At 45.9% G+C, this 25,582-nt stretch overlaps 2 protein-coding genes across 4 annotated transcripts in view; one reads left to right on the top strand and one right to left on the bottom strand.

Annotated features, from left to right (window-relative positions):
* The window catches only part of psda (pleckstrin and Sec7 domain containing a), a 38,499-nt gene extending 32,039 nt beyond the window's left edge, over positions 1–6,460 (top strand). Inside the window, exon 15 of the mRNA XM_041946929.1 lies at positions 408–6,460. Coding sequence (XP_041802863.1) covers positions 408–740 — 333 coding nt within the window. The 3' untranslated portion in view covers positions 741–6,460. The remainder of the gene's footprint in view (positions 1–407) is intronic.
* A 7-nt stretch (positions 6,461–6,467) lies between these two features.
* Positions 6,468–24,683, bottom strand: nfkb2 (nuclear factor of kappa light polypeptide gene enhancer in B-cells 2 (p49/p100)). 3 transcript variants are annotated; one of them, XM_041946922.1, is made up of 24 exons: positions 24,644–24,683; positions 22,634–22,730; positions 19,823–19,859; positions 18,669–18,744; positions 17,798–17,838; positions 16,596–16,694; positions 15,734–15,885; positions 15,115–15,227; positions 14,867–15,025; positions 13,965–14,069; positions 13,777–13,865; positions 13,528–13,666; positions 13,182–13,310; positions 12,820–13,068; positions 12,516–12,657; positions 12,273–12,387; positions 10,536–10,743; positions 10,250–10,419; positions 10,057–10,159; positions 9,666–9,850; positions 8,724–8,805; positions 8,397–8,566; positions 8,188–8,299; positions 6,468–7,986 (listed from the first exon to the last, which is right to left on the bottom strand). In XM_041946922.1, the coding sequence occupies exons 2-24, from the start codon at positions 22,648–22,650 to the stop codon at positions 7,916–7,918; spliced, it is 2,763 nt and encodes a 920-aa protein (XP_041802856.1). In that variant the 5' UTR covers positions 22,651–22,730; positions 24,644–24,683; the 3' UTR covers positions 6,468–7,915. The 3 variants fall into 3 exon arrangements, with proteins under 3 accessions (XP_041802856.1, XP_041802858.1, XP_041802857.1); XM_041946924.1 differs by lacking the exons at positions 22,634–22,730; positions 24,644–24,683 and adding an exon at positions 21,733–21,865; XM_041946923.1 differs by lacking the exons at positions 22,634–22,730; positions 24,644–24,683 and adding an exon at positions 20,010–20,157.
* Between the last annotated feature and the right edge of the window lie 899 nt (positions 24,684–25,582).

Below are 25,582 nucleotides of genomic sequence, written 5' to 3'. Positions count from 1 at the left end.
ATCTAATGAAGAAGAAAAAGCAGAAAACAATGCAGAACAACGGCGAAATAGAAGTGACAAAAGAGCAAAACTTCCGTTGAGAAAAGTCAAGATACAGCATTTGTTCTTTGCTTTGTGTGAATTAAATTTCACACAAGGGCAGGATTCAGAAACCCAGAGAAGAGTCGAGCCTGAATTCTTCATGTGTAGCTTGATATCAGAGGTCAAAGGTCCCAGACATGAGAAAATGTTCGACCTCCCTCTTGTCTGTGCAGTTTTTATTTTATTTAACGTTATTTTTATTTGTTCGGGTATTTATGAAGGTTAATTTTCGTGTTTCAGTCTCTCAGTGATGTCAAAGATAAAACTGATACGACCTGACGGAAGCATCATTAACCACCGTCTGTCGTCTCCGTCCTCCTTTACAGAAAACCCGGTACGGTACGTACGCCATGCTGCTTCGGGCCAAACTGTCGAGCGGGGACGAGGACCTGTCGGCCTTCGAGTTGCGGCTGTTCGACGACGGCGGCCTGCAGAGGGCGCACTCCAGCCCCACGCTGCCTCAGGACACCGCCAGCAAGGAGAAGACCCGCGGGACCAAGACGTCGAAGAGCTTAAAGGTCACGTCCACTTCGTCCTCGACCTCCAAGACCAGCGGCAGCACCAGAGAGGGAAGCAAGAAGAAGAACGGCGGCGGCGGCGGAAACAACCAGCGGCCAGAGCTGCAGAAACAGAGCAGCAAACAGGAAGAGGCACCGTAAGCTGGCGAGAATCGGGTTTTACATGAAGTGTGTAGCCGGAGACGGACGTGAAGCATCATGGGTAGCGAGCTGACATCCTCCTTTAAACCTTTTCTGTTAAACCTCAGTCAGATTCTGATTGGCTGAGGTGATTTTCCTCCAGAGCCGAGCTGAGACGTTCGAGGTCGGCGGAAGAGGAAACACTCATCACGAAGGAGGACGACTGAACAGACAGGTGGTGCGTTTTTTCCACGAGTCGAAACATTCAGGAAACACTAACGAGGTTTGAAAAGTGTCATCTGAAGAGCACCAATCAGCTGCCAGAGTTTATTTCTGTCCAAACATCAACGTCAACAGGTCAAACAGGAAAAACAGCTGCTGACTTTCAGAATAAAAGCTTTATATCCTGTCATATCTTTCATTTCAGGAACTTTCTGAAAGCATTTTTTGTATCAGGATGGAGAAAGGTCTTAGATATCAGTGGTCATACAGTCTCCTGCAGCAGCGTTTGATTCCAGGAACCTTCTGGATCAGGTTTTGTCGAGACGGAGCAGAAACAGTTTGTAGGTACTTTTAGTTTTTTCCTCTCAGAGCGACAAACACTGACCTCCTGCACGGCCGTCGCTCTGCTTCTCCTAGCAACAAACGGGGCAGCAGGTTGCCATGCCAACAACATGTGACGGACAGAGAGCGTGGGACTGTTGCCACGGCAACTGAGCAAAGGGGGAGGGGAGGATGGGGGTTGAGACTCTGGAGTCAGGACTCCCCCAGACAGACAGACAGACGGAGGCTGGGAGTCACAGAGATGAACAGGAACACAATACCTCCCCTCCACGCTTCACCGAGTGTGTGTGTGTGTGTGTGTGTGTGTGTGTGTGTGTGTGTGTGTGTGTGTGAGCACATGTGTACTTTCAGGAGTGTAAATACACTCTGAACATGCTGGATGGAGGCTGATCACTGCAGTCCGTTTTATTCATGTTGTTCTGCTGGAACCAACAGACTGTGGGCGCCCCCTGGTGACAGAAAACTACTGACTGAACAGACATGAAACCAAAACTCTGATCAGTCTGCAGGCCGAGTAGAAGGCCGGATATCACCCCACAATTCCTGATGCTTTACTGCCTGATAGAGTCGAAGTGAAACCAGAACTTCCAGGTTCTCTTCCAGAAGTAAGAAAAGCTCATTCTGCAGCCCACCGACTTTTTTACCAACGCTTATAATTAAAAATCATCCGAACAGACACTCTTAGACACCCTTTTAGTGGCCTTTAACGAGCACCATTTCCCATAAGCCCACAGACCTTTGTGAGGTAAACATCACGGCTCAACAAGAGGACAGTTCAGTGTCTGCGGTTAGTTCACTGTCAGTAATAACAGCAGGACAGTTCAGTGTCTGCGGTTAGTTCACTGTCAGTAATAACAGCAGGACAGTTCAGTGTCTGTGGTTAGTTCACTGTCAGTAATAACAGCAGGACAGCTCAGTGTCTGCGGTTAGTTCACTGTCAGTAATAACAACAGGACAGTTCAGCGTGTAGTATTAATTACTTTTCAGGAATACACTGAAACAGATGGTAGACAGGAAGTGATGTCATGGCTTTGGCTCTCTATACTGCTTTATATACATTAATAACTAATATTGAAAAACTGAAATAAATAAAAATCAGACAACGTGAAGAACAGCATCTCTGGAGAGCAGCCTCAAGGTCGACAAGAATTTAACAAAAAACATTTAGAAAATAGTGAACTCTGGTTATCGAGACAATAATAAATAAGTTTTGTGTTTCATCATGTTGCTTAAATAATTAAAAGCACATTAAATTTTTGAAAGACAAGGCAGCAAACGGCAGCAGACCCGTTTATGTCTGCAATTATCAAATTCAGTCACCAAAATATAAAGATTGGATTGTTGAGTGAAAATAATGATTTTTGTGTCGGAAACGAAAACAAAACAAATGAAAGTGTAAGAATGTGAAGCAGCGGCGGCACGTTGCTGATGAATGTGCACCGTTTGAAAAACGACTTTCACGTGTGTTCACTCAGTAGTTTTGTCATTAATGGACTTCCATAGTTTTTCTCTTTCTGCTGGAAACTGAATAATATTTGAATCCGTCCACTTTATCTTCACAGTCCTGATCAGTGTGACCAGGATGAAGCATATCAGACCCTCTTCTTCACTGACACTTCATGTATCTCTGAAATGATTGTGTTTGTTTATTGATTGGAGTTTGAATCACCCGTTTGCTAACGTGACGAAACGAACGATGTTTTCTCTTGTCGGTGGTCTGATGACGTGTCGCCGACACGCTTCACTTCAGCCATCTGGTTTAAGAAAAGGAACATTTGCTTTTTAACGACAACTGAAAAGTGAAACTCTAAAAGAGTCACCTGATCGTCTTCACTGTCGGCACCAGACAGCATTTCTGGATTATCAAGTCGCCCACATGCAGTTACCTCTCGCTGCCACTTGGGGTCACCAGAGTGTGAAGTAGTTTAACAGTCGAGCAGGAAATGAAGCACAGAAGCAGAAAAGATGAAATGAAAGAAAGATCAGCCGTGGAAAAGTTCTGAGGTTCTTAAACTCCAGTAAAAGCAGTAAAACATAGTGTAGAAATACTCTGTTCCAAGTAAAAGTCCTGCATTTAAAAACTTGCTTAAGTAAAAGTGCTGAAGTATTAGCATGAAATCGTTCATAAAGTACCAACAGTAAAAGAACTTACTATCATGACCCATTTCAGAATAATATAGATTCTATTATTGGATTTTAGTTATTAATACGTTAATGTGTTCATCACTTTAATGTTGCAGCTGGTAAAGATAATTAAGATCAGAAGATAATTACTTTATATTCTGCTCAGTAGTTTATTCTATAAGAAATCATTTGTTGATTAGATTTTATTTTATTGATATAAATCTGTAAAGTAACTAATGTCATGTACAAAATACATATCTGCTTCCAAGAGGTACTCGAGTAAAAGTATAAATTCACGTTAAAGGTAAATACTCTAAACTGTACTTCAGTCTAGTGGTTGAGTAAATGTACTTAGTTACATTCCACAACTGTGTAAGATAATTAGAAGATTTTGGGGAACCGTGAAAAAAAAAAAAAAAGAATTGTCTGAAAGATTTTTGCAAAATGAAGGAAAAGACAGCAGCCGAGCAAACAGAGCTCAGATCAGCATCCAGAGACTTCAGTCATGTGACTGGAGGCAGCAAACAGAATCAGATGACGGCTCAATACGCCTTTTCTGTAGATGATTCACACGCTGTGCTCTGCAGCACTCAGCCCTTCAGCCAGGTCAACCACATGATATTAATATTGGCAGTCCTGGACTTCCGTACTGTGACACCTCAGTCTCAGTAGACCTGAACTAAAAGCATCCAGTCACCTCTGATTTCTTTCCAGTGATGTGACCCTGCAGCGTTTCTCATGTGAGCAGAAGGTGCTTCATGTTTTCTGGAGACTCAACAGTTAAATGCATGAAGAAAGCAGCTGTAGTGACAGGAAGTGGTCAGCAGGTGGCAGCAGAGAGCTGTTTAATGTGGCCTCTTCAGGACTCTGAGGGGTTTAATAGGTGGATTAAAGGAATGATCCACCCAAAATTTAACTATTTTTGAATAATTCTTTTCAAGTCATTCTGTCAAAAATGACACCAAGCAAATGTTCCATCTACAAAAACACAACTTTTATATCATCTGTAACTTTGCTGATTTTCAAATGAAGCTCTTCATATTTCTGTCAGTTTGCCAGGTTTGTGATCAGAAACACTAAAAGCTGGAACCTTTTTAATCCCAAACTATAATCTGAGTGTCAGATTGTTTTGAGGATTTGATCCCTGAACGGAGGAAAGAGGGAAGTTGTTTTTTTATGCAGGTCTGGTGATTTTTGGTCGTTTCCTGTTGGGAACAACAATGAGACGCAGTTCAGGGAGCGGTGGGAGTTTCCAGACACTGATGCTGCCGTCTCTTCCGTTAAAGCTCTGTGGACTGATGAGCCTCCAGGAATTAGTCTGCAGTCGATTAATTGAAAGGAAAGAAGCTGTTTCTGTTCTTGTCTTGGGTGCACATGAGGACCGCTGAGCGCTGGTCTCTCTCAGCTCTTCAGTGGCTGAACAGACTGTAAAAACACCACGTTAGAAACATCAAACCACAGATTTCAAAGGTACCGACAGAAGTAAACCAGCGGAGAACTGAAATGTTCATGGTCAGAAGGAAGTTGTCACATGACCTCAGACACAGAAACGCCTGCACACTGTGATGATTGTGACCACCATCCTCCACGTTCAGGCCTCATCACCAGTCGGTCTGGATCTCAGTCCCCGTCGGTGGTCGTGAACTTTGACCTGGACTTTGTCCGGCAGACTGAGGACCGGGACGCCGTCATGGAGGTTGGGGTCGGTGTGGATCGGATGGATGGATGCTCAGAGTAGAGCTGCTGTTCCTTCATGCTCACCAGGACCAGTTTAGGTTGTTCAGACCCAGAACACACTGGAGGGACTGTGTATCCCATCAGGCTCTGCAGTGCTTCAGCGTCCCCTGGAAAGAGCCGGAAAGACATCTGGTCTGGTCTTACCCCGGTTCACGTGCAGAAAGTCTTTTGTCTCTGAAGAGCATGAAGGGTCCAGGTGTAAGCTACAGACTCAGCTCTGATTGGACGGTTTGACTGGAGCAGGAAGCTCATTTTCATTGTCTTTCTATCGTTTTTCTTCTTCGCGTCCTTTTGGCTTGTTGCATCGTAGAGGTGCAGCTGTCAATCAGCTTTTCCTCCATCTTGTTTGTAGTTCTTTGATGTAGTCGAGTAGAGCAGAAAACAAGAAGCTGATTGGTCACATCAGAGGACATTTCCATAATTTTGAACCTTTCTCAGCGTCCCCACTTCGTGCTGCTGGATGACGCTTGAGTCTGTGTGGTACCGTGTAGACCGTCTGCACCGCCTGGCATCCATCCATCCATCTAATGAAGTCTCGGTCCAATCAGCTGCGACGAGGGGTTCAAGCTGCGGTGGAAACGTCCTCGACTCCCGTCGTCCATCAGCAACACCTTCATGTTTTGACTCGTCCTGATTCAGCCGGGGTTTGACCGTCCTCACAGCTCTTTCTGATTCTGAGTCCACGAGTACCTTTGAAATTATTGTCAGACTTTCTTCTGAAGGAGCTCTGTGGTTTAACGTGACGATCACATCCGTCCTTCGGCCTCTTTTCCTCATCCTCCTCAGACGAACGTGGACGTGCTGTTTGACCCCCGCCGGGTCCTATTTACTCCCTCAAATATCCAGTTACACTTGTGTATTTCGGGTGTATTTGTCGCACTGTGCAATGTAAAGCAGCATAGGATGAATTTGTCTAAAAGTCATGGCCGCTTTCAGCTCTTAGTCTGTGTCCAAACCTTGTAAATAAATGTACGAGTTCACATCGAGAAGCCATACTGTAGCTGGGCTGAAGGCCTAGCTCGCGCTCGCTGCGTTTAAGGACACTTCGGTTTAGATGTTTTGGAGTGAAAGCAGCTGTTGAGCCTCCTCAGGGGGGTCGAATCCTCCGGTTTATTTATTCTGTTCATCGTCGTCTCCTGATCGACGACAGCGGCTGAATTTAGTTTCTGTGAAAGTTTTTGTTTCTTTCGGCTTCGCTGCGGTGTGAATGTCCGCCGCCGGCTCGCCGATCGATAGCTGTACATACTGTCCACTTCCTGTAGTGAAACACGAACCTGTTTTGAAGGCTTAGAGGCAAAAATAAAAACATTTTGAAAACAAAACTCAAAGATCTGAGTCATTTTATTCAAAGTTTCAGAAACTTAACAGTGCAGCGTTCACGTCTCGTTCAACGCTGATTAAATATTTCCAGAAGAGAAACCACAGAATACACAGTATTAGTAAAAACACACACTCTCTACTGGATTCTACTTCGACAACATGAAGGCACGACGTCTGAAAGTAACGGAGGAAGGACGATTGATCCTCATCAATAAAACGCTCGACGCGGTCTGAGCCCGAGAGTCGTTTCTGATATCGTTCAAAACTAAATTTCATTTTTCAGAAGGAACGACGTTTAAAACGTAGAACTTTAATATTTAAGTTTTCTTCAAAACAAAAACTTATTAGAGTTAAAGTGTTTCCTTTGCTCCGTCACCGTGACTTCACTGAAACTTTTGATTTAAAATCTGACATTTAGATTTTTTGAAAAACAGAATTTAAGTCATAATTTTTAGTGTAAAAAATCTTCAAACAGTAAAAACAACTTTCATTTAACTGCGTTTGTTTTATAATTCTGAAGTAAAAAGTATTTTGTCTTAATGTTGACTTAGTGTCAATAATGATTTTGACTGTTACTTTGACTCCATATATTATCGTTTTGACATAAAAATCCCACATTTAGACTCATTTTGACTTAAATACTTTGACTCTTTGAGTCAAAATGATCTGATAATCACAATTTAAATCAACTCGTCATAGTTTTTACGTACGATATTAGTTTTTTATTTTTGACATTGATAACATTGAAAATCTTTTTTACGTCCTGGCACCACTGGGCTTCCATAAAACGCCTCCTATTTACTGAATAGAAAGATTAAAGTTTTGAGAAACAGAGAAACAGGTGAGTAACATTTAAACTCATGTAAACCCGGTCTGATGATGTCACTGCTCACAGGTGAGACAGGTGAGACGTGCTGCGTTCCAGACCGGATGAAAGAACAGATGAGCTGTTACCAGATGTCGAGTCAACAGAAAACAGACACGATGTGAACGCGAATCAGATTTACAGCTAACGTTCATCCTCGATCACACCTCAGCCCACTTTCACTTTCTGTAATGAATAAAAAAACGTTCGACAGATCAAACCTGCTGCTCACAACGCTCAGAAACACACTGACGCAAAAACAAAATATAAATTAATCAAAAATTCAACCAAGTTTAAAAGAGGCAAATTTTCTGAACTAAAAAAGAACAAAGCCTCATGTTTGATGAAGACTCACGGTGGGATCGTTCATTTTAAACTTAATTTACAAAGTTGGAGTCGGTCCGGAGCGCAGCACGCGTCTCCTCTGCAGGTAAACAAACGTCACATTCAAACATCCAGCAGACCGACAGGCTGCAAATTCAAGTCCAGTTCTGCAGAGTCCTGGTTCCTGCAGGGTCCTGGTTCTGCAGAGTCCTGGTTCCTGCAGGGTCCCGGGTGAGATGACTGAAGCTGCTCCAGAGGGATGTCACTGATTGGCCACAGGCGGCTCCTCTTCTTCCATTGGCTGGCTGCCGAAACCACTGTCAACCGTGGCGTCTGATTGGACAGAACGTGAATAAGGTGAATGTGGCTGCTGTTTGAATCTGAACTAAAGTTCATCTGTGACCTTATTTAAAGCAACATAACTTTATTTAAAGCAACATAACTTTATTTATAGTAACAGGAAACCTTGAAGCGTTCCATAACAACATGTTCAGTGACGGTTGAAGCGGCGCTACATGAAGTCAGGTGTGTTACCTGTGCTGTGTTTGTCGTCTTGGAGCTCGGTGTTTCTCAGCAGTCGGACTCCTTCCGTCAGACCGAGAGACTGAAGAGCTTCGACCAGACCTTTCACTGGACCTCCACCCAGCTGGACGCAAACACACATCAGACACGTGAGAGGCGCTGCGGTCACGCGGGCGCTGCGTTAAACTGCACTGGTGCAGGTGCGGTGGGGGATGAGTTACCTTGTAGAGCTGCAGCAGGTGCTGGCAGGGCGTCGGACTGTCCACGTACAGGTGAGTCAGCGTCATCATCCCCAGCTTCTCCGCCAGTTTCCTCCAGGGGACGTCTTCGACGCTCAACACCTCCACCAGCCGGGACAGAGTGTCCTCGTCCAGCCCCGAAGCCTCCACCTCTGCGCACAGGTTTGCTTCATGTTACAAACGTTCGTACGACAGCTGAAAGACTTTTTGATTCTCTTACAGCCGGTCGGCCGGCAGAGCGTCCATCAGTGAGACGCTCTGCCGCTGACCTCTGACCTGTCAGGTGACCTCAGCTGATCAATAACGAACCTTCACAGCTGCTCGGCTTCATCTTCTTACTGCCGTGACGACTCGACTTGGGACTCTGCCTGGAGATTAACAGGTTCCTCACCTGAGGAGGAGGAGAGGAGGTGAGAGGAGAGGAGGTGGTGAGGAGAGGAGAGGAGAGGAGGTGGTGAGGAGAGGAGAGGAAGGGGAGAGGAGAGGAGGGGGTGAGAAGGTGAGAGGAGGAGAGGAGAGGAGGGGGGGAGAGGAGAGGAGAGGAGAGGTGAGGAGGAAGTGAGGAGGTGAGGCGAGAGGAGAGGAGGAGGTGGGATGAGGAGGTGAGAAACTCCTCCACCATCGTTTTAAACAGCAGAACTAAACCAGCTGCAGTTTAGCACACAGCTGTGCTTTGAGCTAAATGCTAACACCAACAGGAATAATGTTTAACACGTTCACCATCTTAGTTTAGCATGTTAGCATGTTAGCATCTGAAGCTGATGGGACTGTCATCAGTGCTGCGGGTGTTTGGATCGGACACATTAACATGTTGACCTCATGGTGGCGCTAGAGGAAACGTCAGAGTGATTTTAGAGAATTTGTCACATTCATCTATTTTGTCTTATTTTGAAATCTACATCCTGGTCGTGTCCTGACGTCGTATCAAACGGCTCTGGCTTTATTTCTGCTTCGATGGGAAATATTTTCTCATGTTTCAGCTCGTCTGACTGGACTCGTGACTCTGAACGTGTCATGTTCTCGTCCGTTATGTTAACTGATTTCATCTCTGGAAGCTGAAAGCAGCTTTACGGAATCATATGAACAAATGTTACGTGTAACGTCGGGATCGAGTTTGTTTCACTTTAAAACATTTAATCGGTTCAACAACAGTAATTTCAGCTCCATTAAATCACAGTTTCATCGTCTTTGTGCTCTAAAGATTCTGTTCTTACATCCTGTGCTTTTATTTTGAAAGGATAACTCTGTTACCTTCTGGCACTTGGCGAGGTCCAGGGGGGTGTGTCCTCCTGCGTGCCTCTTGCGAGGGTTTACTGGCTGCGAGGCGGCCTCTTGCTCTTTGACCTCCTCTCTGATCGGTTCATCTTCGTCCTGCTCTTCATCTGAAGAGGAGCTGAAGAAGAGCGGCTCGTCGTTCTCCATGTTCTTATCGGCACCTGAAGGATGAAGAACAGCTTTTCATTCGTCACTCAGGTGAGTTTGTCATCAGAAACGTGACATTTTTAAAGATGTGTTCAAGGTTCGTGAGTGAACTTCAGGTTCCTTCACGTCCTCAGCGGCTCTGAGCCCCTTGTGTTCTGGTGTTGTTTGTCTCAGGTGTGTGTGTTGTGAGTGTCCTCTGGAAACACTTCATGTGTTTCACCTGCAGCGACGAGCACGGAGCAGAGAGGCGGTGAGCCCAGACTGGCCGCCAGGTGCAGAGGTGTGTTTCCTCCGAACGTGCACGCGTTAACATCCGCCTTCAGCTGTAAACACACAGAGGAAATGACTGTGATGTCACTGATGACTCAGCGTACAGGTGTGTGTGTGTGTGTGTGTGTGTGTGTGTGTCATACCTCTGTGATGAGAGTGCAGGCCACCTTGAACAGGTTTTCTCTGACAGCCAGGTGGAGGGCGGTGTTTCCACTCTTCTGCTCAGGTGCGTTGATTTTGGCTCCGCCCTCCACCAGCAAACGGAGGCAGCGCTCACCGTCCCTCCTCACGGCCAGGTGGAGAGGATGAAGGCCTGAGACGCAGTAATACAGGTAATAAAAGTTACCATATAAAAAATAACACGCCCCTATGAGTGCTTCGTTAATACTTGTATTAGCATCTGTAAATGATCTATGTGGACTCTCTCACCGTGGTAGTCAGGGGTGTTCACCAGGTGGGCGTGGCGTTCTCCCAGGTGAGCCAGCAGGGCGCGGAGTGTGGCGTTGTCTCCGGCCAGCGCTGCCAGGTGGATGGGACTACGGCCATCTTTGTCCAGCAGGCTGGGGTCGGCTCCCGCCCTCAGCAACACCTCCACCACCTTCACCTGCCGGGTGATCACTGCCAGGTGGAGAGGAGTCTGCAGGAGCAGGTGAAGGATTTGGTCAGGTAAGATGGTTTTATAGCTACCTGGGACTGATTAGATACCTGTGTCAAGCAGTTAGTGATTAGTTACCTGTCTGTGGTGGTTAGCTACATTGTGGTGAGTCATTAGTCACATTAGTTACCTGTCAGAGGTGATTAGCTTTGTTGAGGTGCTGTAGCAGTTAGCCGTGTTAGCTAAACACATTGCTGTGTTGAGAGGCGACTTGGCTAACTGATGGAGGTTATAAGCTGTGCTGCGGTGTGTTAGCGTTGAATTAACTGCCTGGCGGAGGCAGTTAGCTGTATTAAGAAGAGTTAAAAGGTTAAATACCTGTTAGCGGTAGCGATGCATTGAGGTAAATCATTGGGATTAATTATGACAGAAGAGATTCTTGGGTTGGCTGAGAGTTTACCACCTGTTGAAACTGGTTAGCTGTGTTAACATAAGTTACCTTGGAGCTAGCTATCTTTCAAATGTAGTTAGCATTACTGAACTAGGTAGCTAGAGGTTAACTACTTTCTGAAGGTGGTTAGTTGCATAGGGTGAGTAGAGTAAGGAGTTAGCTACCTGTCACAGGAAGGTAGCTTTGTTGAGATGGGTAAACTAGGCTCATCTTTTTAACAAATTAGCTAGAAGTTAGCTAACATACCTTTGAAAGTAGTTAGCTGTCTTCAAATGAGTTAACAAGGAGTTAGCTAATTTAATTTAATTTTAATTTTTAATTTTATTCACTTTATTAATCCCAAACTGGGAAATTAGTCTCTGATTTATTTCGCTGATTTACTGAAACACACACATGCACATGCAACATGCAGTGAAACACACAGGAGCAGTGGGCTGCCGCATCAGGCGCCCGGGGAGCATATTAGGGGGGTTAAGTGCCTTGCTCAAGGGCACATCAGCCGGCTAATGGAAGGGGCCGGCGACCCTCCGGTCACAAGCCGCTTCTCCAACCTCTAGGCCACGGCTGCTCCCAAAACTACCTGTCGGAACTGGTTGGCTGTGCTAAGGTGAGTTAGCATGGTGTTAGCTACCTGTCAAAGGTAGTTAGCTGTGTTGAGGTAAGTTAACATGAAGCTAGCTAACTGCCAGAGGGAGTTAGCTGTGCTAAGGTGAGTTAATGTGGTGTTAGTTACCTGTCGGAGGTGGTTGTCTGTTTTAAGGTGAGTTAATGTGGTGTTAGCTACCTGTCAGAGGTGGCTAGCTGTGTTAAGGTGAGTTAACAAGGAGTTAGCTACCTGGCGGAAGTGGTTGGCTGTGTTAAGGTGACATAAAAAGGAGTTAGCTGCCAGTTGGAGGGCGTTAGCTGCTTTGAGGTGAGTTAAGGTGGTGTTAGCTACCTGTCAGAGGTGGTTAGCTGTGTTAAGGTGAGTTAACAAAGAGTTAGCTGTGTAGAGGTGAGTTAAGGTGGTGTTAGCTACCTGTCAGAGGTGGTTAGCTGTGTTAAGGTGAGTTAACAAAAAGTTAGCTACCAGTTGGAGGGAGTTAGCTGCGTTGAGGTGAGTTAACATGGTGTTAGTTACCTGTCGGAGGTGGTTGGCTGTGTTGAGGATGTTTTGCTGCTGGCTGTTCAGAAGAGTGTGGATAAGTTGCTGGATCACACCTGTCTGCTGATGGATGATGGCCAGGTGCAAAGGACTGTGGGAAAATAAAAAACACAACATCAAACCTTGGAATGATAAAAGCTGCAACAATAAGAATCAAATTCAGACGTGTTTTTGATCTCAGCCAGCCTGGAGGAGAAAAAAAGTAATAAAGCAACTAACGTGTCTCCGTTTCCGTCCTGGACACCACAGAGGTGTCTCTGGACTGCCAGAAGGACCCGGGTGTCCCCGGTGCTGCAGTACTGCAGCAGGGCAGCGGCCGTCTGTCTGGCGCTCTGAGAGGCTCGGCTGTGGAGGGCAGCAGCTGAAACACAAAGCAGAGCCGGACTTTCTAAAGACGAGCAGAGTCACATCATCTGCAAACAAACCAGCAAGAGCAGAACGGTGGAGGACACGGTGGAGGACACGTCCTCACCGCTTTTCTAAAATGTCACTTCCTTTAATTTTACTTCCTACGGCGTCTTACCTATCTGAAACAGCTGCTGTTGTAGTGGTGAGCCGGTCTGTCCTCCTGTCTGTCCTCCGGTCTGTCCTCCGGTCTGTCCTGTTGTTTGTCCGCCCGCCCGCCTGTCTGTCAGTTGCTGGGTAACCCCGGTCTGAGGGGTGGAGCCTGACATCTGAGCCCCTCCCCCTCCGCTGAAGCCTGTGAAGCCTCCTGTGAAGAACGTTCCTCCTCCTCCTCCTGCTCCATTCATCTGCTGGGTGAACTGGAATCCTGCAGAGGGACACAGTGACCTCCCAGTTGGTCTTGACCTCCATCATGTTCTTCATCTCTAATCATCAGAGCGCGATTCTTTGTTTCCTCCTACAAACTCGTTAAATCCTCACCTCCTCCTCCTCCAGCTCCTCCAAATCCCCCGGCTCCTCCACCTCTTCCTCCTCCTCCTCCTCCTCCTCCTCTCCAGGGTTCATAGTGAGGCAGCGGCTTCTGCTTCTTCCTCAGCACCTCCTCTTTGTCTGAAACGGGGCAGAGGAGGAGACGATGATGATGAGGAAATGTGACAGACTGAAAACATGTCCTTCATTTTTCGTTCTCATGAACTAACAGGACTGACGGTGTTTCCACGGTGGGAAAAACCCCGAAACCGTGACCTTAAACCCCAAAAACAGACTCCTTCCTGTCAGCGCTCATTGATCGCTGTTAGCGTCAGTGTTGTAGTCGGCGGCGGCTGACCTTGGACCTGCGGTATGTAGGTGAACTGTTTGGGATCGCTGCTGTCGCCGGCCTTCTTCCTCTTCAGCTGCAGGAAGACGGTGACGGGGCGCTCGATCTCCGCGCTGTGATAGGGCGGCGTTTTGAACACGATGGCGTACTGAGGAGAGAGGAGAGAGAGTCACTTCCTGAAGGCAACACGACCGGCCTTTAACAGTACTGTCCTTCCACACACACACACACACACACACACACACACACACTGTGTACCTGTTTGTGAACGTCGGTGGGTGAGAAGTCCCCGAACGCCTCCCAGCCACCTTCATCGTCTTCCTCATAAAAACGGATCTCGATGTCGTCTGTAACGTGCAGCACAGAGGCATGATGGGATATTTCTCCAGCTTCAGAAACATTATCAGACGAAAGAAGTGAACGGAAATAAATCCACGTCAGATCACCTTTCTGGACTTTGTCGCAGAGCAGGAAGATCTCGTCTCCTCCGAGCACCGAGCCGCACGTCTTATCCATCCGAGAGATCTTCAGGTTGGAGGCGTTCGGTGACTCTGCAGCAGAAACACAAACGGTCAGTGACGATTCCTCACCTGAGCGTCCGAACGCCTCATTCAGACGGTCGCTTTGTGTTTCTGAGCTAGCTGGCTAGCTACTAGCGGCCAGAGGCGGAAATGTTAATATTCAGCATCATACAATTATTTCAATTATTAATCGTTTGGTGTAAACGTGTCAGAAAATATAAAACAATGACGATTTTTCACTATTTAAATATTCACAAAAACCTTCAGATATTCACACGAGACAAACGAAACGAAAAGCCGCAGCTGCGATCAGAGGATACACACCAGCGTTAAAGGCTACGAGGCAGCACTCGATGCTAGCGGCAGTCGTTTGAAGTCCTGTCGGCTTGATCTGGCTGCTAACTGACAGTTAGCATGCTAGCTAGCTCAGAGAGATTTTCCCCCTTTTCAGTCATTCTCTATGCAGAGAACAAAACAGTCGACTACACAGAAAACAGAAGCTTTGACAGCTGCTGTAGGAGACTAGCACTAGCATGCTGCTAGCCTCCGAGTGTGTTAGCTGTTAGCTCCTGAGCTACAGTAGTTCCTCAGCTAACCCCACGAGTCATTCAAAGACTCTAGAAATAAAGATGGCCGCCATGAACGCTCAAACTACTGACAACCAGATGAACTTCCCATTCCAGACAAAGCAGCTTCCTGTTTCCTGTTTGACCTCCCAGCAGTTAGCTAAACGAAGCTACAGGGTCTCAGACGCTAGTTTTAACGCTGAGAGCTTACGAGCGGTAAACCCCTCTTCTTCCTCGCAGAGCTTCCTCAGTAACACTCACTGCTGTCGTAGATGGGGTTGGACACGACGGGTTTCAGCGCTCTGGTGAATCCTCCGTTGCTGTCCTGCAGGTAGGCGGTGAACCTCAACCTGACGATGTTCAGATCCATCACCTTCCCCAGCTCCTTGGCCTCCTTCAGGATGGAGTGTTCCTCTGCATCTGAGGGGGACAGACGGCAGGACGTCACACACCTGGACGGGCCGGGACGTTCAGTTTGTATTTTTAGCTCTCAGGTGAGGTGAGCTTACCTGTCAGGTGACAGTGAGCACCTTTCTGTCTCTTCCTCTCCTCTCTCAGCCTCCGGCTCAGCACCTCCACCACCCCTTTCTTGGTCACGTGGAGGATCCCCAGATTACTGAAGCTACAGGAAGTGACATCACCGGTCAACACTTTGAAACCACGGCTATGTTTTTTATTTCTTTGACTTTCTGACGGTTTCACTCACACCGAGAGGAAATAATCATTTATTTAATATTTGTCCATTTTCAACTAACGCTGCATCAAAGCTTTTCCGTCATGAACATTTTGCTCGTCTGATATTTTGTGAAGTAAACTTTAGATTTTTCAGAAATCAGTTTGATGATTCACTTCTTTAAGAAAATTCCCCTGGAGGTTTGGATTACTGTCAGATTGTCAGATGTTCCTGCTGAAAAACCTTTCATGTCGTCATCGTTGCCATAAATTCGTTATCTGCCTCTTTCTTTCGGTACTTTTCGTCTCTTGTGTTTTTGGGACATTAAGTTAAAAAAGAAAAGTCGGACTTCCTCTCCGGACTTTTCTCTACTTGTTGACCAGCAGCAGTAAAACCCTGAAGCTTTCCCCAGGCTAAGTGTCCGTGAGGACGCTGCGATCTGATTGGATACTGACGAGGCGGTGAGGTCGTTGGGGCCGATGTCCAGCGTGCAGGTTCCGTTCTCGGTGCAGTGACGTCCGACCAGACTGTGAGCGTGAACGCGAGGGGGGTCAGAGTGGGTCACCAGCTGGACCTCCACCCGGGCGTGACCCATGTAGTTATTGATCTGAGACCGAGAGAGAACACACGAACATCTGATGATCCTGCAGTAAAAGTACGAATATCACACAGTACAAATACTCACACAAGTCAAAGTTTAGTACAAGTACAAAAGTATAATGAAAGTACTACAGTCAAAGTACTGAGTGCAGTAAAATGTCCCTGTGACTGTTCTCCTGTTCTACTTTTCTCCTGCTCTCCTGTTCTGCTGTTCTACTTTTCTCCTGTTCTCCTGTTCTACTGTTCTCCTAGATGATCAGTCATTTTCTGTCAATCAATGAATCTGATCATTTCAGCTGTTCTTGTACATTTTCATGTTTTTTAAAATGTACAGGAAGAATAAAAGTGCTAAACAAAACGACGCTGACAGAAAAGACCTTAAAGCTGCGTTAATTAATTTTTTGGCCACTTGGGGGCAGCAGAACAGTCTGATGACACGTCGACGTGTTCGACTAACACGACTGAAACAGGTTTTAATCTTCACACTCGGAGACAAACGACTGAGCTGGACAGTAAAATGTGAACGCTGTGGGGTTATTTCCCATCATGCTTTGTCCGTGTCTCCGAGGTTAACGCTAATTTATATTCCTGTTTATGACGTATGAGTCTTCGCATCATCAGAAGCTCCTGGTTCCTGGCTCACGTGAGATTCGTCACATCGTGATGTTTGGAGCTGCAGTCGACATGTTGTTGTCAGAGAGCCGCTGATGAACTCACCTTCACGGTCGGGTAGGTTCTCCGGTTCTTCTCGCTGGAGGCCCCCGGGAGCCCGCCGTGGGACGGACCCTCACACTCATAACGGAAGCGAAAGCCCCTCTGAGGACACACACACACACACACAGGTCACTGTGGCAGGCAGGTATCTGTTGGTGTTTGCTGAAGTTCAGGTTTTTGTGCTTCAGTCTGACTCAGAAAGCTTCTTTATCAAACGTTCTTTGTGTTGTCGGGTATTTCATTCTGTTTCATTCTGTTTCATTCTGTTTTATTTCTGCTGCTCTGGTTTCTGACACGTTTTAATGTAAACAGTTCTTGTTAGTTCACGTCTCTCTGCTGAAGCTGAGCTGTCGTCATAGCTACGGGTCGTCCGTGCCGCTTCTTCTTGTCTCCTCACTGAACTGACTGATTTGCATACAGAGACTCTCTGTGGTCACATGACCTTTAGCTGCAGAAACTCCCTGCGTGGCTCATCGACACGCTGCCACGTTGTTTTGACTGTTGGGAAAACCCTGGATGACAGGAAGTGGATCCACCTGATGACCTGATGTTTTTAGGTGAATTCACGTGAAAACAACTCACAGACGATCGTAACAGCACGTTATATATTCAGATTACTTTGTACCATTCATTTCACTCTGTAAGAACACAGTATTAGTACATGTATGATGATTAGTGATGATGTGTATTCATACTTCAGTGTACTTTAACTGTATAATGTGTGTGTTTATGACGCCTGCTGCACTTTGCTTCAGCTCTTTCTCCTCTGATCTGGAGTCTGCTGGAACGTGTGGATTTCCCCTCTGCTGTCAATAAACTTGTATCTCAGCTTTCATCTAACGTCTCTGTTTGCTTTGTGAACCGAGGTCGAGTTAACAGGAAATCGTTTTCAGGTTTCATCTTTTACGATGAAGTACAGCTTAATGTTTGCTAACTGACCAGCGTTTGACTCGTTCGCTCAGGGTTTGAGGCCGTGCGGCGGCGGCAGGAAGTCTCTCTGCAGGAGGAACAAACTGTTTCCAGCTTGAGCTTTTCCTTTTTGAAAGACTGGTTGCGTCTTATTGGAAACCTGATTTTTGACTCTAAATGTTACCCACAATGCAACTGGCCAGGTGACAGCTGGGTGATCGGGGTGTGTGGTGCTAATGTAGCCTGCAGCAGAGAGGAGGAGGAGACAGAAACAGGAAGTGAAGTGTGACTCTCACCTGTTTGGGCTCCTCGATGATTTGAATGTAGGGACCGTGAGCTGAAACACAAACACAGGTTTAGTTCCTGACGCTCACAGAAACCGGGACCGCACTCCTCTGTGTTTTCCCCGTTAGTAAGTTCTGGAGTGCGTGGCTGTCCCAGGTTCAGCCCTTTCACAGGCCGTCTCTGTTTCTTGGAACAGAGAATACAGAACTGCAGAGTTCAGCTCAGGTGGGTGCTGCTGCTCTCGAGATGTTTCCCTTGATTCTGGTAAACGGCTCTGAGAAGTCTCATTTCCAGGTTTGAATCAGACATTACGTCATAAATGACGTTGAGGTTCCAGGTATCAGGACGTGGCTTCAGGGTCGAGACGCCGACCGTGACCGCCGACCCCCCCTGGTTCAAGCCCGGGACAAGAGAAGGTTCTACAAGGTTGACACTGATGTTCCTCCTGAGAACAGTTCCCCTGATCAGCTCTTCTTCCACTGTTACCTGCACAGGGTACTACTGCTCACATGGTGTTTACCTGCTTTACCTGGAGGTCCTGAACAGAAATGTTCCAGGTGCTAACTGTCCGTCAGTGTCCTCTGGAACTGTGAGCTTCCCTTCATGAAAGCTTTGCTGCTGCTGATTCTCTCATCTCACAAATGGTTAATCATAGAGCAGATAATATCGTTTGAATAATGTTTCCGGAACTAGTCCCGGCCGGACCCTGAGTACCGAGGCCTGGGTTCTGTACAGGTACGGACACGAGTATTACCTGCTCGACTCGAATCAGGTCATATAATCATCAGACATTAATCTCACAAACTTCAGCTCGAACTCTCGTCTGTGTTTGTGACACCTTTAAATTCAGATTGAAATATTACTCAACACCTGTCTGCGTACCTGTCTCAGGTATGTAGGGTTCAGTCTTTATGTCCACTGGAGGAATGTAGTCGTACTGCATCAAATTCATCTGCAGCTGAAGAAGAAAAAAACATTTTCAACATCTCAAACTGCAACAGAACACAATCAATCAATCAATCAATCAATCAACCAATCAACCAATCAATCAATCAACCAATCAACCAACCAATCAATCAACCAACCAATCGATATCTGCAGTATCTATCATTGTTGTTCACACTTTTCATATGAGTGTGACTGATCACTGTCGTCACTAGAGATCGATGGATCTCAGGTATCAGGTATCGATATGATTGGCCGATTGATCGTCAGTTGATTACATGATTGGTTTCTTCGGTAACGTGACGCAGCTCTTCTGATCACTGTGAATCTCTTTGTTTTTGGGCTGTTTGTTAAACGAGATGAATCAATAAAAATAAGAATCGATGAAGACTCTCAGTTAGCTCGGAGGATTAGCGTCTGCTGCTTCTCTTGTTGCGTCTGCGGCTGTTCGCGCCGCCGTGGCGTCACATCGCTCTCCGTCCTGCCCGCTCAAATCAGAATGAAACAAATAAAGATGAACGCGTGAAAGGCCGCGGTCGTCTCCGTGAAGCCGTGAAATCACAAAACGCTTCAGCGAGCGGCCGAGTTCAGGTTGAACGCAGGAAGCCGAGAGTCGGCGAGGCCACATGTGACGTATGTAAATCAGCTGATCGTCACGACAGAGCAGCTCCTGCAGACACGGCGAGTTTCTGTCTGATCTGAGGCGAAGACGACGCAGGAAGACGTTTGTTTCTCATTTAACTTGATGTTTTCTTCCTTCTGCTTCAAACCTGAGACGTTCAAAAAGCTTTCATGTTTCTCACAGTCTGAAACACAACTGAAGCTTTTCTACTGAAGCTTCTTTCAGCAGGTCGGTCCTCTGAGACCAGACCGGAGACAGCGTGAAGAAGAGGAGCCAGATCTGCAGCGCGTCATCACGTCCAGCAGCAGACGCAACAACTGACCGAGTGATGAAGATCAGCTTCATCCAGCTAACCGTCAGGAAATCTTTCCGTAAACAGGAAGCGCGGCTTCAGTCCACGATCAGCTGAAAGAGTCGTTAACGATCAGAGACACGAAGCAGAAGGAACGTTTGAAAAGAAAAGACTCACATCATTGTCGTAGGCGATGAACTGAGCTTCAGTCATCCTGCAGCAAACAAACACACAGACACAGAACAGTTAGAGTACGCACACGCACACACACACACGCACACACACACACGCACACACACACGCACACACACACGCACACACACACGCACACACACACACACGCACACAGGAAACATTATCTGACCTGAGTGACTTTAAATCTTCTCGTCTGTCACTGCTGAAGTGTTTTAGTCCCAAAATGTCGACGAGGAAACAAAGTGAAGGACAGAAAGTTTCACTTTGACAGAGAGGGCGAGAGAGCCTGAGACACAGCACCGCTCGCTCTCTCTCTCTACACTCTCCCTCTGTCTCTCTCTCTGTCTCTCTCTCTCCCCCCTCCCCCGTCTGTTTTCAGTCACTTCCTGGAAGTGGCCGAGCGGAGGAAAACCCCCAGAATTCCAGATCAGCGCTGAGGGGGCGGGGCCACAGCTGATGACGTCACTCAGCTGCTGCTGATAAACACTCTGAGGAGAAAAAGTTCTCTGTGACGGGAACCAGGGAACCTCTGATCACAGTGCTGCAGACCTGACCTGAGATCAGCACCACCAGGCCCAGAACCAGTACCAGGCCCATTAGAACCACCAGAAAACCAGTACCAGGCCCATTACAACCACCAGAACCAGTACCAGGACCATTAGAACCACCAGAAAACCAGTACCAGGCCTATTAGAACCACCAGAAAACCAGTACCAGGCCCATTACAACCACCAGAACCAGTACCAGGACCATTAGAACCACCAGAAAACCAGAACCAGTACCAAACTCTCTTCAATTAATAGTTCAATTCAATTTTATCCATATTTCCTTGCTGAAAATGATACATACACTGTACAGTAAACATGAAGCTACAGCTAGCAGCTAGTTAGCTTAGCTTAGCATAAAGACTGGAAACAGGGGAAACACTAGCGCCACCATCAGGTCAACATGTTAATGCGTCCTACACTTTGGTTTATGAGCAAACACCTGCAGAACATCAGCCTCAGCTGGACGTTGTTTACTGCTAATTAACTAATGTTAGCATGCTAACACGTCAAGTTAAGATGGTGAACATGCTATAAACATTATACCTGCTAAACAGCAGCATGTTACCATTGTCATTGTGGGCATGTTAGCATGCTGATAGCATTCTGCTGGAGTTATTATAGTCGAGCCTACTGAAACAGATACATTTACTAAGCTAATAAAAAGATAAGTCGTCATCAGATGGTAGCTGATTGGTTCTGAGATTTCATTTCAGCCGATGCGTTCCGTCTCCTTTGCTCTCCGTACAGACTTTTTACCTGCATGCAACCAAGGCCCGCTCAAACGTGATTGGCCAATACCAGTCAGACTACAAACAGAGATCTGAATGCTTCCTTTACCTTGTCTCTAGCCTACAGACACACATGCAGATATCTGTCTATAGAGATTAACTGAAGAGGGACGCATGGACAAGTCTTTGTGTCCCCCTGAGTTGGAGGTCCTTTCATCCTTCATTCATTCTTAATGTCGAAGGCTGATTGTGAAAATGTCTCACTGTTTAAGTTTAGGTCCGAGTCCATGACGACAGACTTCTGCAGTTTGTGGTCGTTAGCAAGCGAAGCTTAGCGCCAACTTCAATCCTTCAGTTATTTGAGGAGATCCAATCAGTGATTAGTTCAGAGCACCTGCTCAGGTGACACAGCTCTGCAAACGTGTGTGTCGTCTGCATGTGTTGAAACGTAATCTGAGCTGACATCTGGGATTATTTCACAGACTACACGACAAACCGTCTAACTGGAAACTCTCGACACATTCAATTCAATTCAATGTTCAACAAAACTCAAACAGGCGACACAAAAACGATTAAAGGACAAACCCGTGAATGAATCCAGCAAACAGACACAAACCTGAAGTTTCATGTTCAGACCTGCAGCCTCTCTTCACTTCCTCTTTGCTCGTCTTTCTGTCTTTTTGGTGCTTTCTGGTTCTTCGCTTTGACTTCCTGTCTCTCCTCGCCTCGCAAAAATACGCCTCACTGACAGAATCTGACTCAAATCTGATCTGAATCATCTGGTTCTCCCGACTTCAACAGAGTCCCCCGGCAGAGGGACGGCCCCCTGACGGCAGCAGCCAATCGGGTCTCAGCGGAGACGGCCCTCACTAGCATAAACCTACAGCAGGTACAGTAAGAGCAGGCAGAGAAAACCCGAGGGGGAAGTTTGGTTCGGGGTATTTCTGCGTGACCTCCAACCTCTGCAGGAATCCACTGAGCTCGCTGCTCTGTTTCTGTGAAACAGCTCAGACGGTTGGTTTTTAGAACTCGTGTGGTTCTGTCCACGAACGAATAACTCGACAAGTCAGAGTAGTTTTGTTTGTGCGCTCAGGTGTGATGTGTCACACCACTCCACTGATCCACAGGTGGCACCAACAGACGCAGTGAAGAAGAAGAGTCAGCTAGCAAACGTGATGCGAACAGCGTCGGCTTCAAAGCTCCCAGAAAAATCGACTCTGTGTTTAACGAGGCAGCGAATGGATTCACGTCTGTGACATCACAAAAACCAAGCCTGAAGGTCAAAAACACGAGCGGTCACATGACCAGACAGGTCTCACAGGTCCACACATCACAGGTCCAACAACCAGATCCAGATCAGACCTGACACAGACGCACCTTTGACATCTACGAAGGTTTCACCTGAATATCTTCTGATCTGCAAACCAGCAAATCAAATCTGACCTCGCATCAAAAACCACGTGAGCAGATCAGGAGCAGAGCCACCCCCCCGCCGTCAGCACAGAAACACAACGTACCTGAGAGCTCCGGCCATGACTCAGCAGAAACACTGATGAGGAGGGTGAAGGTGATGAAGAAGAAGCCTCTTCTCTTCTTCCTCCTTCTGGGATTTCCCTGCAGACGCCAAATCAGGAGTTAATCACCACTGTGTGTGTGTGTGTGTGTGTGTGTGTGTGTGTGTGTGCGTGCTGGAGTCATATCTAAATACATCAGTGGGAATTTCCACTCCTCCTCCTCCTCCTCCTCCTCGGTGATTATTTGGGGACAATCCTTAATTTCCAGCCCGACTGAACAAACAACAAACTGCTGCTTCAGTTAAAGCAGCAGTCCATCACTGTGGTTAGCCTAGCTTAGCACAAAGTCAGATGACACTCCTGCTACCCAGAGGACAAATCTCTGGGTTTTCCACAGTGCTTGTTGCTCTAGCGCCACCTTCAGGACAAAACGTGACCAGTGAACACCAGAAATAAGAAGCTGCTCTGACGTTTAGAGTAAACGTACAAACACACAGTCTCACTAAAGGCTCACTTACTAACCTTTTCTGAAGCGCCATGGTCTTCATCAGCTGATGGAGTCTGATGAGCCGTCACTGAGAGTTCAGAACGAGCTGACACACCAACAGATCCGCCTCCTGACTCCATCCGCAGATGAAGACCTGGAGGTGTGGCTGAAAGCTCCTTCTAAAGCCGGTAAAGACCTTCAGCTCAGACTTCTTCATCTAACGACTGTTTGAAGGTCAATAATTAAATTCTGATTAAAACTGGTCCTTTAACTGAATCTCTGGTTTCGGAGCTTTTAACTGAGTCGTTCAAACTGTTTAAGGTGTTTCCTTCGGTTCAGGTAAACTACAGACAGGTGACCTGTCAGTTAACCACTCACATCATCAATCGGTCATTTAACTCCTCCTCCTGCCTTTGAAAAGCAGCGAATGAACAGAACGATTTCAATCCAAGAAGGAACGATTGTAAAAAAGGAGAGAAAACGACGAACGAACAGAAGAAGAAGAAAACGTGGAGAAACTGGAGCGAGTTCGTGTTTCAGGTCAACTGTCGACTGTTCGTTGCTCAAAGTGTTGAGATGTTGCAGCCAGTCAGTAATTTTCCTCTCAGTTACACAATCCGATCAAACAGCAGCACAGACGCACTGATCTCAGGTCTGCTCTGTAAACTGACAGCAGCTCAGCACACGCACATTCAATCACTGATTCAGGGTCAGCAACCAAACACTCAGAAACTCTCAGTCAGCTGCCACACAAACCAGTTACTGCTTCAGTTACTGGTTCAGTTTACTGGTTCAGTTACTGGTTCAGTCTCTGGTTCAGTTACTGGTTCAGTTCACTGGTTCAGTCCACTGGTTCAGTCACTGGTTCAGTTTACTGGTTCAGTTACTGGTTTAGTTTACTGGTTCAGTCCACTGGTTCGGTCCACTGGTTCAGTCACTGGTTCAGTTTACTGGTTCAGTCCACTGGTTCAGTCACTGGTTTAGTCCACTGGTTTAGTCACTGGTTCAGTTTACTGGTTCAATTCACTGCTTCAGTTTACTGGTTCAGTTTACTGGTTCAGTCCACTGGTTCAGTCACTGGTTCAGTTTACTGGTTCAGTTACTGGTTTAGTTTACTGGTTCAGTCCACTGGTTCGGTCCACTGGTTCAGTCACTGGTTCAGTTTACTGGTTCAGTCCACTGGTTCAGTCACTGGTTTAGTCCACTGGTTCAGTTACTGGTGTAGTCCACTGGTTTAGTCACTGGTTCAGTTACTGGTTCAGTTACTGGTTCAGTTTGCCTAAACTACAAACGCGTCAAAGTTCTTCATGTGACTAAAGAAGAAAACTGACTCTTTATTTTCGACTCTTCAGGATCAAATTCAGTCTCTTTTCAGTCTGACCTGAAGTCATCTGAGCTGAAAACGTTCCGCCGGTTTAAAACATTCAGTGTCTGCAGCTGATCGATTATTGATGAGTTATTGATCGGCAGCAGTTTCTCACGTTGTTCAAACAATTTGAAATAAAGAGTTAAAAGGTGTGTTTTACCTGTCTGCAGCTCTCCGTCCGCCTGTCTGCCGTTTCCCGAAAAACACAAATCTCCAGACTAACTGAACGTCACAACAGCGTCAATGAACCTGAAGCAACTTCCTGTTTCTGCTTTTCAAAACAAATCCTTTACAGGCGGAATGATATTCACCTCCGCTCCCTCTTCATTAGTTTTAGCCAGATTTTTCTTACCTTTAAGTGTTTGTGTATATGTATATATATTATATTATATTTTCCCTTTGCTAGTTCTGTCTCTTATTGTGTTTTTTTGTCAGAAAACTGGTTGAACAAAAGTTGCTTTAATGAAATTAGTAATCTGCTATAAATTAGAAGTTGTATTTCCACCTAAATGTCTTATTTTTAAAAGGAAATCGTTTTCATTTTAAATCCGATTTTTATCCAATGAAGTATTTATACTTATTATCTTTATTAAATAATTCCTTATTATTGGACAAAATGAGACAAAACTGCTGTCTGTTTAGTTTTGAACTCATTGCAAATAAGCAGTATTTTTCTTTTGCTTTATTATTCACATTTTGCAGTTTTTGTTCATTTTTTCTATTTTTTATGTTTATGTTTTTATGATTTATGATGACTACTTTATTTTTTTAAAACCATTGTATATGTAATGTTCCAATGATATATCAGCTTAATATACACAGTATATAATAAGAAAATTGAGAAAAAAGTTAAAAATTTCAGAAAATAAATGCACAAATTAAAAATGTAAACGAAGTAAAAAGAAATTTTATTGAAAAATGATCTTGTAGCTTTTAATCTGGAGACTAATTTGTCCCAAAAAAAACTCCTTGCGTTTATTTTCAGTCACCAAAGTTTTTATTTTATCTATTTTAAACACTGTGTTTCACAAAAACGATAGTTCTGCAACTAAATACTTTTAATTTGAAAGTCACCTCTGTTAACCGGAAGTCATATCCC

Source organism: Chelmon rostratus, chromosome 11 (genome assembly GCF_017976325.1).
Source record: "Chelmon rostratus isolate fCheRos1 chromosome 11, fCheRos1.pri, whole genome shotgun sequence".
NCBI lineage: Eukaryota > Metazoa > Chordata > Actinopteri > Chaetodontiformes > Chaetodontidae > Chelmon > Chelmon rostratus.
The sequence above is the reverse complement of the archived record's forward strand: the minus strand, read 5'-3'. Positions and strand labels throughout refer to the sequence as shown.